Source organism: Geospiza fortis, unplaced genomic scaffold, assembly GCF_000277835.1.
Source record: "Geospiza fortis unplaced genomic scaffold, GeoFor_1.0 scaffold167, whole genome shotgun sequence".
Taxonomy (NCBI): Eukaryota; Metazoa; Chordata; class Aves; order Passeriformes; family Thraupidae; genus Geospiza; species Geospiza fortis.
In genome coordinates, this window is record NW_005054355.1 from 1,920,926 (window position 1) to 1,937,134 (window position 16,209).

Sequence of the window (16,209 nt, forward strand, 5' to 3'; positions counted from 1 at the left end):
AAGGACAAAGTCTTCCCATTCTACACAGTAAAATGTGTTCTTCTGCATGAAACTAAGGACAAGTAAGTATTTGAGCCATGAACAGGAACATCTCTTAATTATCCTTTGTTCACACAAAACTCAGACATGAAAACAGCAGCTGCAATTCTATTTGTCAGTACAGCAAGTTAAGCAGTCCACAATCAGTACTTCCCCTTACTCCCAGTGTCCCCAAGCGCTTTAAACTGACTCAGAAAAATAAATCAAAGAGCTTGCAAATAGCTAAATTTCCCATCCACTGAATATATTTTCAGCACCAATATTGCAAACTGAATCCTATTTTCTAAGGACTTGTTATTTTAAAGTACTTCAGGGATATTTGATCTCTTCTATTTATGAAAGACCATCAATAGACTTGTCAGCAAATTACTTTAGCGAAAGAAAGGAAAAGAAAAGGAGATCCAACATGGGAGTATACCTGCAATCTGAAGGGATTTAAGAAATTATACAGACAGGTGATATTTGCACCCAGAGCTCAATCACTTAAAAACTATGTCCATCCATATGCATTCAGCAAGTTCCAGCTGGTGACAAGAACCTCACAAAGAAACCTTAAAATATTAAAAAAATACTATTTTAGATCTAATTTTCTTATATCCTACAAAACCCTGATGCTTCACTATTAATATGAACTATGTACATTAGATTGGAAGATGCTGAGGGAAATTCTAGACTACTAATTTATCTACCTGCTGACAGATAACAGAGAATAGAAATTTTCAGTTCCTGGAAGTTGCAAAATAAAGCTCAAAGTTCTAACTAGGAAATTAGATAAAATAATATAAAAGCAGACATACAGGATGCTAAACTAGTAGCTGAAACCCAGTGGATAAACAGATAATGAGGAACAGAAGTGGTTTTTGTGGCAGTTATGTAACAAGAAACAACAGCACATGACCTAAGAGAAGTTCAAGGCAAAGTCATTACAACACTGGGGGCACCCAATGACTACGAGGACCAGAGACCCCTATGGATGAGCCTCTAAGATCATAACAGGACTTCCAATAGGAGGCAGATGCATGCAAATTAGTTCTAGGAAAAGTGATGTTTATGTTTACCTAGGAAGTATGCTGTAATGAATATGTATGATCACGATGGAATAAATACCCTGTTGTAAAGTTTCATGACACACATTCAATTAGAGGAAAAATCCTCCAAATGTGTCCAGACCTGCAATAAAGAATGCCTGCTTTCTAATACCTCAAATTGTGTTAGAAGTCCATTCTTAGCCAACTTCAGTATCAATGCAGCTTTTTATCATTAAATATATTTGGGGGAAACTGCATTTTGTTACAACAGACAGGATCTGACTAAAAGTCACAGCATTTCTCTTAACTGTCTTATAAATTTGGTGCAAGACAACAAGAGTCACCCAATCTGTATAAAGAGAAGCACCCATGTATTCCTATTAATTAATCACACACATGGAATCAGTGCTTAACCAGGAAAAAAAATAAAAATTTTAGAAGGAAAAAATCAAAATAGGAATCTCAGAATTTCTTCATTTTCATACTACCTGTACTACTTTTAAAAATAAATTTTTAATGTTTTAATAAATTTTAAATGTTCAAAACAACTGTCCACAGATTGCACATTAAAAAAAAAATCTACATACAAAATTCAAACCATTTTCAGTATAGACAGGTCTCTACATTTTCTTGCATCACTCCATGAACATATTATAATGGTGATGTTACACATGCATATATATAAGCAACTCCATTTTCCATTTATGTAAATCCAGTTGCTTTTTTCTCCTTCAGCTTTCAAGAGCTACACACTCAACAAAGATGCTACCAAAAAAAAATCTTTTATTGCAGTAAATATATAACAAAGGTATTCTTAAGATAAACAAGTGTCAGTTGCAGGCCAAGACAAGAGAAGAGAGTAAAAAATTATAATTATTGGAAGCTTTTCTTCATATTTGTGGCAATTAACACACATATATATAGCTGCATTGTGTCCAACTCTAGGTCATCTATAAAAGCAGATGTGAAACTGACTGTTGCAAACCACCTTAAGATGAAAATGTTATAGATTCAGATATGTCTAAGTACCTCTGCTACATGCCACTTTTATCCACTCTTTTCAAAAGAAAATCGGAAAGAATTCTTTACCATGTAATAACTATTTTTTTTGCCATGTGTTGCACACATGTATTCTATTTCCACCACACTACCACCAAGCACATGAGATCAGATTATTTTTGCCAGCAGGTTTTCTCTGCCAAGGATATAAATGGCTAAGCAGGCTCAGTTCCCTCACAAGTAAAGAAATCAGGTGCCACAGGCACTTAGTACTCCAGAAAAAAGGCATTACTTCACTCATACAACGCACTGTGACAATCTGCCTCAGAAAACTGTGAAGAAAACTAGCAACCTTTCTTCACAAATCAACATGACAAATACCCACAGATGTGAAATGAGCATTTCAAATGGAAGTGATTACTTGATTTGACTTAATATTTATGGAAGAAATTTGGACCTTAGACACTGCAGTGGAAAGTCAAATACTCAGACGTACATAATGGAAACAAAGAGGAGCTAAGTTCCCATGTAAGAACAAATGTATTTATCAGAACCTCACCAAATTTATTTTATCAATTTAGTATGATCAGGGCTAATCAATAATCTGTAACTTCCAGTCAAAATGACCTTCACATGGTTTTAGTCCCTTTAAAACCACAAAGTTTTAAACCATTGTATATGGATCATAGATGAGTGAGTTTAAGATCTGAAAAAAACTGATCCATGAGCATGTCATTGCTCTCTTTTTAACTAAGATTTGAACAGTGAAAATTACATTAACTAAAGTAGCTAGCCTCCACCACAATCATGTCAAAATGGCTCTTGTGTCATGAAATCAGAGCATTGTTTAGGCTGAAAAAGACCTTCAAGATCATCAAGTCCAATCATTTACCTTGCCATGTTCCTAAGTATCATATCTACACATCTTTTAAATATCTCCAGGGATCTTACTGGACTCAGCCAATCATTCAACACTCCTACTAACCCATTACAATCATCGTCAAACCATGAACAACATAAAAAAAGACAGAATTCTACCTAACACAGTCCTCTGTGTTTTCCAGGCAATTATATAAAACTCTATTTCAAAATACACAAAGTTGTCTTGGAAATCTAAAAATGTATTTATTACAGAAAGTGCAAGTAATTTGAAAAGATACAGTTCATGGATTGTCTTAATGCCAGTTATGATATTAACCCAGCTCTCAAGAGATCTGATAAAAAGGAAAAAAAGTGAAAAATTAAATGTTTATATCTTAAATACAGACAACTTTTTCTCTATTCCAAGATTTGAAATGAAGGCTTAAAGCAAAACTACATTGCTGATGAAGGTCTACAAAGAAAGACAGTCAAACAATATTTTGTGATTCAGGAATATATCTCAAATTCATAATCTAATGTCTAATATTCTAAGGTGCTACTATTTCAGACTCCAAGAAAAAAATGCAGTATGTGAAGCAGTGAGAATAACAATACCCACAAATCATCTCTCAGAATTTCTCTAACTGCTAACTATGAAGGGCTAGAAGTATAGAAAGAATCTTTTTCCAAAACCTGGGTTTCTACCAGGAGAGTGCTAATGGTACTTTTGGATTAAAAATAGGTAAAGAGCACCTCCCTAAACACTAAGTTCTTAATTAAGAATTCACCACTGTATTCTGAAAATAGAATGGGGAAAAATAATAACCCCCTTGAGCTGCAACACCTGTCAGAACAAGCTCAAAGTGACTTCAAGCATCCCTCTAGCAAAACTAAAATGAGTACAGTAGCATTATAGCAATGTTGGTATTCATAACCATACAGGACATTTTCGGAACTAACCCAGCTAATGACTCCAGATTTCATTTTTCATGTCATACAAATTCATAGTTTTGTATGCTTGACTCTGGATAGCAGGTAAACCCCCATTCAGTTGCTTTCCCATTACACAGCAGGATGGAGAAATGAAAAGAACTGCAAAAGCAGTGGGGAGGGAGAAGGGGACCCACCTTGCAGGTTGAGATAAAGGCAGTTTAATAAGCACAAGGGGAAAAAAGAAATAAACAAATTATGCAAAAGCAGCCATTCCCCACCAGCAGACCAACGTCTCTCCAGTCCTGAACAAGGTCTACTTTGGAAAAACAACTACCCAATTTTACTGCTGAGTATGATCTCATATGTTACGGACCATCCCTCTGCTCAATTCACATCATCTGTGCCAGCTGCGCCCCGCCCCAACCTCCTGCTTACACTCAGCTGACTGACTGGCACAGTGAGAAGCATAGGGGACGTCAATGTTGTGCAAGAACTATTCAGTGACAACTATAAAACACTGGCATCTTTTCAACACTGTTGTGGTCACCAATCTGTAACACAGCACCATATGGACTTCTGTATGAGAAGTGAACTCTAAACCAGATATGCCCAGTACAAGTTTTAAAGACAAGACCGCTAGTAATTAATGCATTTGTTAGTACACACATCAACCACAGAGGAAAAACTCATGTACTTCAAAATAGCTACAAAGAGATACAGAAATCTGAAAGTTGATATATACAAGGATATCAGAGGACTCATCTGAACTGCCCTGTGACTTCAAAGATCTTAAAAATACCAACAATGACTACACAGTTACTCCTGTAGGTTTAGATATCAAATCAACAATATTTAATACACCTGCTGACACCAACTATAGCTTGCTTAAAGATGACAAATTATACCACACTAAGAATTTTTCTGGACAGGAGACTCTCAAGAAGACTTTCCTCACTTCCATGGAAACAAAACTGTTCAGATACAGTATCCAGTCCACTAGTCTACCCTATCAAATCAAGGACTTCAGCAGCACTGAATTCCACAGTCCTCTCTTTGATCCACACACAAACTTCAGAAGCAGTCTCATGATAGTTATGCAGGTTTCCAGTTAAGTCTTTCTTTAAGATGGTCAAGTTCATCTACACATCTCTAACATGTAAGCAATTACAGGAATTTCTTATATGGTGTCATGTATGCCAATAGTCTTCTAATTACATGCTTCAATGATACAAGATAAAAAAGGAGGGTAAAAAAAAGTGTGATGCATGTGAGTACTTATTCATGAAATTCAATACGACTCCCAAGCAGTCCTAAGCAGTGCCACAAGGACTATATTCCAAAAGTCAAACCTAACTATAACAACTACATGAAATACAGGAATTCATTAACTCATGCAACCTGGGAAATATGGGTTTGGATAAACCTTATAGAAAACGTATAGAACAACTTTTTAAAATCAAAAATGAAAGGTATTGCACTTGCAGCACATACATAGCCATTAAAGAGACATTCCCAAGCAGCCAAAACTGCAACAAGCCAGTGACATCACCAAAGACAATAGATGAGCAAATCCTTGAGAAGTATATTTTTAAAAAAAGGCAAACAAAGGAAAATATTTTCTGATTATTCTCAAAATATCTACATAAAATACCCAGAAAGCACAGCCTCTTTATAAGAGCAAATGGGAAAACAAGTTTTCCAACCATCTAGGGACACTGCACAACACAGTTTTCTCAAGATAAAATCTTCTGCATCATCTGGTATCTTTTCAATTTTCATTTAGTCTGTTCTGGTATATCCATTCCAGAAAATATTTCACTGTTTGAAAACTCATTATAGCATTATAAGTAAGATCTGTATGTGTGTTTCTCTGTTCTAGGTAGGCAGGCGAGGTACTCCAGTGAGGTACCTTTCATTGCTTCATAATCATCAAGACATCACTTTTATTTAAATTCTGGGATATGCTCAAGTTGCATATCCCAGATATTCACCATTCCTGCCTGTGTCAAGTTTGGACACCAAGTCACTACAAATTTCTACTCTGGAAACTTCTTTATTATTTCTGTAACAATCCAAAAGATCTAGAAAATTGCATCAATTTCAAGCATCTCAAGAAACTTTAGAAGTTCTCCAGCTGTTCAGGATGATACTTGATTTACCTATTTGTAAGCTATATGGTTATACTTATTTTCATTCATTAAATGACTTTCAGTCATTTGGTTATAAAAGCCTTAGCTCCAAAGTTAGACTCAAATCCTCAATTTACCATTATAAAAAGCAAGCTACACCTCCAAAATTTTTACTCAATATAATATAAACAAGATGTAGGAAGGCAACCCAAAAACAGCCAACTGTTTCATTCAGACATTTGTCTCCCTAGGTTTTCTGTACAGCTAGCTAGAGGATATCCCAAGCATGATTCTGATTGCCATAGACAGAGTCCAAACAAATAAACTTCGCTTATCATCAGTATATTTATTTGTAACTACTTCTCCAGACATAACAAATTACTTTGCACCAAATATTTCAATTTAACAATTTTAGGCATTCAATTTGATCAATTTTTCCCATGCTTTTATAATTTTTCATAGCTTTAGGAAAATCACTCCCTTTCTTGCTACCTTCCTCTGGAAAAAGAACTAACCAAATACCACTACCTCAGAAATAGATCTTTTACCTAGAACTTAATATTTTAAGGATTTTAGGTGGCTTTCACTGGAAAAAATATTTCCAAAAAATACATATATTAATTGTGCGCATTTGTTGTAATGGACTAAAAGCCCAAGGCAATTTGTTAAAATATTAAAACAGGACTTTTTTTAAAATATATTTTTTAATCAGCAGGTAAAACACCATGGATTCCAATAGCCAAAGATACACTTTAATCCTGCTTGTATACTTCCCAGAACACATAAGCCAGCTGAATGATACCAAATATAATATAGCCTTCTGTTGCTCAAAATGAGTTCTAAAGACAGATATCCATCACATAAAATAATCTCACATTTCCAGTGACTGAAGTAGGCGCTGTATTTCCACATAACTGTATTGCAGAGTCCAGCGTTTGGTAAATATTATACCAGTAAAGCACTAGCTTGATCAATCAAATTAGGTAACTCTACAAAATGTTGAATCGGTTTGGCAAAGCTCACCACACAACCAGAGAACTAACTCAGACAGATTTTGATCTTTTTAATCAATTTTAGGTAATAGCATGGATCTGAAGTTCAAGATGGCTTCAATCCTATTGAGAAAGGAAAAAGAAGAATGCTTGTATCATCGTAATAAATAAGCTTTTACATTTCCATTTTTTATCAGATGTCACAAGCCACAGAAGAGAAGGAATGGTCAGATGTTGTTTCACCATGTTGAAAAAGCAAATCTCAAAATTGCATCAATCAAGGAAAAATACTGCTAAAAAGATGACTCTCTAGCTGGAGCTCACAATTTATCTTTTCCTAATGGCCTGATCTTAATTTTTTTTTTTTTATTTCTATGCACAAATCATAGTAAGCTATGGTCCACAGCTCATTCAAGACCAAAAAAGGAAGAAAAGTGGCATAGAAATATCCACAACTAGCATTTCAGCTGAATATATCCAATTGCCAGAAGCTTTTTTTAAAAAAAAAAGCTTAATGCTATGGTAATATTAGCTATGAATTAAGTTGTCTTTACTTTCACTAGACCCTTAGAAATCTTTGACACAGGAGACAAGTACACACTGGTTGAAAGTACTTTCAATTCAAACCGTCTGTATTCAGTGAAACAATGGAATCCCCTCTCAGACAGAAATACAATATTTTTATAAATTGCTCCAGATACTAAAGGAGTAACTAAACTGAAGTTGTCATTAGAGAACTTCCAAACTGGAAAAGAACACACAATACTTCATACACAAGTCTTCAGAGCACACAAGGTAGGAAGAGTGAGTCATCTAAATAGAAGCCATACACAAGCCTTAACAAAAGAAATCCTGCCTCTCAAGTAAGGGATAAAAAAAGGAACCAAGTAGTTACAGATTTAGTCTTTCCTGTTGAGGTTATTCCACTTTAACTTTTATAGCATACTTATTACACAGCTCTGGTCACTACTCGCTCAACTGGAGAAAAATCTTCCTGACTACTTTTATTTTAGACTATTTTTTACACAAGTTCCTCTGAGACTATATAACTAATCCACCCTCAGTTCATAGCTCTTCAAGAAAAAAGGTCTTCCCTCAATCTTACTTTGAAAAATCTGTAATAACTGGATGTGTAGGTTAACTTAGGCTCTCTGCCAGTTTCCCTCCTCAGTAAGATAGGGAAGAAAATACAATTAAAAGCTCGTGGATCAAGGAAGATCACTCATTTGCTACCATCATGCCCAAAACAGACTGGACATAGGAAAGATAAATTTAATTTAGTGGCAATAAAAGGTAGACAGTGTGAAACAAAAACAAAATCTTCTCCCCACCATTCTTTCTTCCTTTTTTCCTGGCTTAACTTTGTTACTAACTCCCCCATCCCTCCCCACTGCTGCGCAGAGCAAAAGGGAAGGGGAATGGGCCTTGCAATTCAACCATAACACTTAATCCCTGCCACTCGTTCCTCCTCACTCTTTTTTCCTGCTCCTGCACAGACTCTCTTCCACACAATACAGTCTTTCCCAGGACTTCTCACGGGAGACAGTTCTTCAGGAACTGCTTCAGCATGGTCTTTTCCACAGGGCACAGTCCTTCTCCAGCACTGGTCCGCCATGGGCCACAACTGCCAGAGCATCTGATCCTGTATAGGCTGCCCTCCCACAGGTCACAGCTCTGTCAGGACCCTGCTCCTGACTGGGCTCTTCATGGGCTGCAGCTTCCATCAGGGTCTGTCTACCTGCTTCAGCCTGGGGTTCCTCATGGCCTGCAGTGTGGATATCTGCTCCAGATTGGTCCTCCATGAGCTCCAGGATGACAACCTGCTTTGACATGGTCTTGTCTTTGGGCTGCAAGGGAATCTCTCCTTTGGCACTTAAACACCTCCTCCCCTTCCTTGCTTCTGATCTGGGAGTCTGCAGGGCTGTTCCTCTTCCATTTTCTTCTCACTCCTCTCTCATGGCTGCTAATTTCTAATATATATGTCATCACAGAAGTGCCACCAGCATCTCTTAAAGACTCAGCATTGGGCAGTCACGGGTCTGTTTTGGAACTGGATGCAGCTTGCTCTGTCAAGTACCAGGACAGCTCCTGGTCTTTTCTCAGAGAGGCCTATGTGAACTAAATATATTAGTTTAAAAGCTCTATTCCCATCTGGAGAATAACTTTCAGAAAGCTTAACAAATGGAAACCAAATTCTATCATTTTCTCAAGTAAGGCATTGCACCAACCAATGAGAAGACAGACAAGTGATTCTTAACGTAAAATTTCCTAGTTGATTAGGTGCTGATTTGAAGACTGCACTGTTGAGTACAGTCTCACGCAATTTCCTATCATATTCTTTGTGCCTGCTTCCTCATCAGGAATGGGTCAGTCTTCTGCAAATCAAAAAAAAATGAACATTGTTAGATTTTCATATTCTTACTGAAAAACCTCCTGGAAAACTCTGCTTTGCATTTTTTAGCTCTGAAGAATCCACTGTCATTCTAATTACTCCTGAAATTTAGTATGTGTTGTCAGGTAGTAGAGGAGCATTTGGAGTTAGATGACTAAGGTACTTCCAAAAGAAAGATACTTAAACGAGTTTTTCTTACTGGGATTTTTTCTGTATATAGACTAGAGGATCAAACCACAATACTAACTGCACTCTCTATTGGCTCAGTTGTTCAACATGTGCTCTAGAAAATAATGACGGGAATTAATCATCGAGAAACACAACATCAAAATTAAGAAGCAAAATCATCTACATCAGACAAAGCAAGCTGTAGAACTAAAATGTAACAGATGACTGTGCACACTCATAAGACAGAGCTGCCACATGGCTGACCAACCTAACGTATTTGATGCCACTGATGTTGATCTAGGAGAAATGCAACTGTTGTTGAGTCTAATAGTCTACAGCACCTGGCGTCTGAACACTGGTGAAAGCTTGGAATGAGAAAGAGGAAAGAACCTAGCAACAGTCTAAATACTAAGGCATTTATCTGGGGAAATGAAAGGTACATGCAGCAACAGAAATATTCAGAAGACACTAAAACATTTTCATGTGTGATCTGAATGCTTAAGAGGGAAGAGTGGAGTAATACACAAAATCTTTTCTCAGTTTCTGGTGCAGGAGCTGAAATCTGGAGAACCAAATATGGTCTGGGAAAGTATACACTCCTCCTTGCTTGCATAACAGAGACTGCAAGAAAAAAGGAGATTACACCCACAGTAATACCTCCCTACTACTCCTGCTAGTTCTATAAAAATAAGAGTAGGTCAAGTATTTGAGAGCTATTATGAAACTCCTCTACTCCTCCATATTAAAACCTCACAAACAAAGAAGTCTTCAAGGATCTGCTCTACCAGGCTTGTCTGCTTCATAAACTTCTGCCAGAAAAACTGCACCAGCTGGAAGTGGCAGCCAGGAATTCAACTCCATATAGCCAATTCAACTGTGATGGAAACAAAATTTTGATGCAGACAAATTATGCCAACAGGAAAAGCATTTGGGTTGGCTTTACTCATACCACAGACTCAAATGGTGATTTTTTTTTCTGGCACAGAGATTTCTTCTGCTTTTCCAAGAAGGGACTTTATTGGCCGAGCTGCAGTAACTTTTAGGTCAAAGTGGTTTAAAGAGCTCAAATACCAAAATTTTTCAAACTGTCTTGAAAGCCTGTTACAAAAACAGCAAAAAGTTAACTGTTTATATTCTGATATCTCTCACAGACTTTTGAAATAAGGTCTCCAAAGAACAGTAAAAATTGTTCCAAAGCTTGCTCTCTTCGCATACACACATATACAAAGCAAATAACCCATCAACCTCACAATATGTATCATACAGTCCAGCTCACTTTGAAAAAACAATCCTGAAGAGAGACAGTTCTAAACACTTACCCTCTAAACACAGTCATCACAAAAGTCTCAAGAAGTTACAAGTTACAACAGAAAGCTCTCCTAACTCTCCCAGGCAAATCAAAATCTAGAAGCAGTGTGTTCCTCTAGTCCTTTTTTCCTGAAGGAGATAGTAGGCTTTCTTCCTGCATATCAAGAGAGACCAGATGGATGCAGGGACACTGAGAACAACTCACATGTGGATTTTTAAGAGAAATTATCTGTGACTGGACTTAGACTGTAAGAGTTAAGCAACTGTCCTGGTTGTTCAGGCACCAGAGGTACTACTCTGAATGGTAAAACAGTAGCAAGGGGTTTTATTTATTAGCATGAGCTGTAAATCGAACCAATAGACTATGGGCCAGTAAATTACTACCTGAAACAAATTCATGAAGAATATGGTTTTTTATGCTTTCTTGACAGGACATGAAGAGGGATGGAGGAACATGACAAAACCAAGAAAAACAACAATACAAGGAACAGCAAGCAAAAAGGTAGAAAGAAAAGAATATAATCAGAATCTGTTTCTTTAATCACTATAACAATCAACACATAAAACTGTTTAAAAGGAAAGATTATTACTTGATTCCATAGTTTTCAATTGCAAAATATGGCATAATCCCTATTTCACGTCATCAAACATACTGACAAGAGTGGGTGAGATAGGAAAAAACAGAAGAAAGCAGGAGACCTAGAACCATGCAGCAGTCTTCAGCTTCAGCCAAAACATATCCAAAGGTAAAATTCTATAACTAGAAGTTTTATAAATATTATCTCACCTTCTATTCAAAGGCTTAGAAAATTGAACAACAAAAGCTCTAAGGTGCAATATTAACTTGTTCAATTCTTCAGACGAAAGCCATTCTCAAATACTTCTGAAAACTGAAAAAACTGCTCTTAAACGAGTATTCTATTTGTACTTTTTTTTTGACCTCATGCAGTTAAAATCAGAAGAAGCCCTGTCTCCAGAATAACTCTGATTGAGCAGTGAGGTTGGACCAGATGACATCACTGAAGTCTCTTCCAACCTTATGCACTCTGCAAACACACCAACACAAAATTAGATTTTGAAACAACTTGTGGATACTGCTTCCTCTCTTCCTCACAGTACAGTATCATCCAACACTGTTATGCAGACTTATCTCTACAAGTATTTTGAAGATGAAAAAAGCCTAAAAATCTGCTCACAAAAAGCACCTCAGCAGTATCACTAATATACATATGTTAAAATTATATTAATAATGAAAAATCAAGCTATTCAAATTGCCTATGTGAATGTAATTTGGCACCTTATGTGAACACAGCACAGCCCATCATTACTTGATCACAGACATTTTACACATAGGACACCTGCCTTATTCCATGCATAAGCCTATGCCTTCCTCAATGTCAGGAAATAAAAAGACTCCTTTACAGACTCACCTACTATGGCTGCAGAATGGTGCAAGCACATAGACTCAGCTTACATAGGCCAGGACTGGTCATACATGTTTACTCCAGAAAGACCAATACTTAACTTATTTGATTTCAGATGTAGAAAGAAAGGAGCCAAGAAGTGACTCAGTGCCTGAGCATTTCTAATGGAAGCACAAGAAGCCCTTACAGACATAATTACTCAAAGACATAGCCTATGCATAATCACAGACACCCTTAACCCCAGACATGCAAGGCTCTGATTTCTGGGTGTCCCTTTTGATCAGTGCTAGAGAGTTAATGAGGAGCTTTCTGCACCCATGGATGTATGAAGTATTAAAAAGGAGACACAAAGAAAAGAGTAGGTAAAGACTAAAGGTGAATTTTTATGCAGAAATGGAAGGATATGATTTCTGGCACATCTCTACATTCTTTTATACAATTCCATTTTTGTCCCCCTCCTATTTCACCATGTGAAAATATCATCATTTGAAATCATACCCAAATCTACATCAGTCATCAAAAGAGTTTAAATATTTTAATCATCCACACTGCTACTTTCAGAAAAATGGTTGGATGTCATGTTTTGTGGACTAGGCCTTAGAAGGAAACAAGACACTTGGCTTGTGGCTTTCACAGATATGTGTTGATAGCTAAGGAATGGCAGGATTTAATGATCTTGGACTTCATTCCACACATAAAAGGGAACTACATTCTAGGACAAAGTTTCCCAATATGCGGTCTGTAAAACATCAGATGGTGGTCCAAAAAATAATCATAGAAGTGTACTTTTAAAAACATAGATTCCCACACATGTTAGCAAGAAAACATTCATGAGGAAATACAAAAAATAAGAACATTCCAGGTTTAGCCTAACTAAATAGCACTATAAGGCATAAGAAAATGTGACATTTCACTAGATGATCCTTGCATTTTTTAAGGAAATTAAATGTTCTTGAAGTAACATATTCTCCTTTAACATTTAAGTTTGAAAACACTTTCTTCTGTTCTACTGAATTTCCTGAGTCCCCTCCAGAAACTGCCTTCTTACATCCAGTATGTTCCTCTCCTCATCTTACTTCGCTAAGCTGTTAACCTGTTTTTTCCAGATTGCACTATGCTTCCTTTATTATCATTCTCTTTAGAGACACCCATTAAAGTCACCTACTGAAGCAATCCATCCATCCACTGTGCAATTTTCATCTATTTTCATTAACAAACTCTGCCTCAGGTATTCTGTTTCATTCTAAATTTCAGTTACCACTGTTAGAATACCATTTATTTCACTTGTTCAGCTACAGGAATCTCCTTTCTTAGGACACTTGTTTTACCCATCACTTTTTTTAAAATTAGAGCCACCTAGTTCACATCCTGTCTCTACTCTGTGGGTTAAGATCCCAATATAGCTACCCAGCCTTTGTTTTTCACAATCTTCTTTTCAGGACTAATTTTCCTTCCTAATGTCCTGGTATCTTCTCTGTTGTTATGTCTTAATACATACTCTGAATTGCTTGGCTTTCTAATCCAGATAAACAAGCAGCAATGAGTATGTTAAATCTTTATACCAAAACAGCTCAGAAAAGACAGCTAACAAAGAATACTGGAAACATACTCGGAGCTCATAAGTACAATAATGGAAGCATACCTGAGATACTCTCTCTTAAAATCAGAATTTCTGCTCTCCTATTTCCAATACACCACTACTACAAAATTCAAGAATGTCAAATAAAAAACATAGTTTAAAAAGCCCAACAGCCATCTTTTTATTTCAAGTACATAACATTTAACTTGAAACACCATTTGCATGTGTTGCTCTGATGCTTCATCAGTTTAAAAACTAGAGGGTTTTTTCTGAGATGACTAAAACTTAAAACTTCTTGATTTAAAACAAGATACAACCTTTAAATTAAATATGCTGATTAATACACACACATTTAACCTATTTATATGTATTACTAAGCACTGAATTGATTATTCCCTTTTTTTCCAAGACAATTATTTTCACAAGTCTGGTAAGTGAAAACTGTATCAGCATGAGAACAGGCCTACTAAAAGCCAGAAGAATTTTAAACTCAACTAAAAGTGCTTAGGTACGCTACATATTTAAAAACTGGAAAAACTATTTTGCATTTAAAACTAAACTAATTATGTTATTTGGGCTATCAAGAATAACAACTACAAAAATGATCAGAAAAATAAAATTTCAGAACTGATCTCCTCCTTCTTGACAGTTATATTAATATATTAGAAAGAACAAACTGTTTTACTTCTGTTTTCCGTTTCAAATGGATGTAAATTAAATTTGAATAAAGTAAGATCTGGTTGAAACATGTTTAAATAAGAATAATATTTGCTTGATATTCATAAAAGATACTGCTGTATGAATTGATCTTGACGTGTCAGCGAATTCTGTTTCCCAGCATCTGGTAGCTGAGAGCTCCTGCTTTTCTGAGCACTTTGGCAAGATTTATATACTGTTGGATTTGTGGGCTGGGATGTGTGTTTTTTGTTTTGATTTGTTTTTAATTTGAGAATACATTCAGCCTGCAGTAACATGCATATTCATCATGAAATTTTAAGTTTACATATGTTTCTTTAATTAAAAGTTCAAGTTAATGCATTTAAAAGAAAGGTTTGATACAGCTTTCTACAAAGCCTCCTTATATGGCCTCAAATTATTTGCACCTCATTCTGACATACTGGCAAGAGTTTCTAGATCAATTAAATGATTCTTCACTATCATGGTTAAACTATTATATATTTTGAAATACTTTATGACACAGAAGGAACAAACCCAATATTTGATTTGTGTTAGCAATTGAGGAAAATAATTTAAAAATGTTTTGTTTGTTACTGAGATTAATATATGAGAAAGACATGTTTCCTTGGAATCTGGGCCTTTTTTTTTTGTGCAATAAGAGAATACAGATTTTCAGCTTTTTAGGAAAATTAAGTTTGCATACCAGCACAGAATATCCCCGGGACTTCACTCCGGAGTACAACAGTTCGTACTTTCTTATCAGATTTCAAAGCATCCACAGCTTTTGACATCTACAGAGAAAAGGAGGAAGGGGAATCACCAAACACTTTTTAAAGTGCTTCATTCCAATACTTCACCTTTAGTAAAAACTATTCTTTTCACTTACCATTTTTACAAGATTTTTGCTAAGTGCATTCTTGGCATGAGATCTGTTTAATCCAAGCACCACAATTCCTGGAGAGGAAGAAAGAGCACATCATTGTTACAATGGAGTGAAATATGTATCATCTATGTAAATTATTATTATTTTGAAATTATACAAAAGGCATTGAGGACTGAAAAAAAATGCTAGTGTAATCACTACTGAGTTTGTGAAAGAAAATAAAATTATTTATTCTTTTCAATACTCAACAGAAATTACACTTACTTTAATAACAAAAATAGGGTCATAACATCATTGTGTAGAAACAGTGCTTACAAAGTTTGAATGTAGAACTACACAACTGCAAGCACAAATTTCATGTTTCTGCATGAAGTGCTGACACACCATCAGGAAAGACGCTTAAGTGTAAAGCACATATTTCCATATTTAGAGAGACTATCTCCAGAGACTTTTTAAAGCATGAAGTGCTATCAGAGCAAAAACCAGCAACTCTGATACAGGTAAAAGAAAGCCATAAACATAGAAAGAATGCCACCAATGGGAAAATTTGGTATTTTTTTGTTTTAAAAGGAACAAAAACAAACAAAAAATTCTCTCTAAAACACAAAAATCAAGCTCAGTGCTTGGTACATGGCTCCAAAGGCACAGTCACAGCTCCCTTAGTCCAGTTACAGATCAATTGTCTAACTGATTACCTGTGCATTGGTTTGAATATTGAAGCAGAAACAAAAATTTTCTTTCTTATGCCCCACTCACCTTAACAGGCATGAATATGAAAGAGGAAAATTCTGAAAAG

The 16,209-nt window shown here is 35.9% G+C and overlaps 1 protein-coding gene across 1 annotated transcript in view; it reads right to left on the reverse strand.

Annotated features, from left to right (window-relative positions):
* The window catches only part of AUH (AU RNA binding methylglutaconyl-CoA hydratase), a 103,412-nt gene extending 87,932 nt beyond the window's left edge, over positions 1–15,480 (reverse strand). The window contains exons 1-2 of the mRNA XM_031059055.1: positions 15,417–15,480; positions 15,234–15,321 (exon numbers count right to left, since the gene is read on the reverse strand). Coding sequence (XP_030914915.1) covers positions 15,234–15,321; positions 15,417–15,419 — 91 coding nt within the window. The 5' untranslated portion in view covers positions 15,420–15,480. The remainder of the gene's footprint in view (positions 1–15,233; positions 15,322–15,416) is intronic.
* Positions 15,481–16,209: the final 729 nt, after the last annotated feature.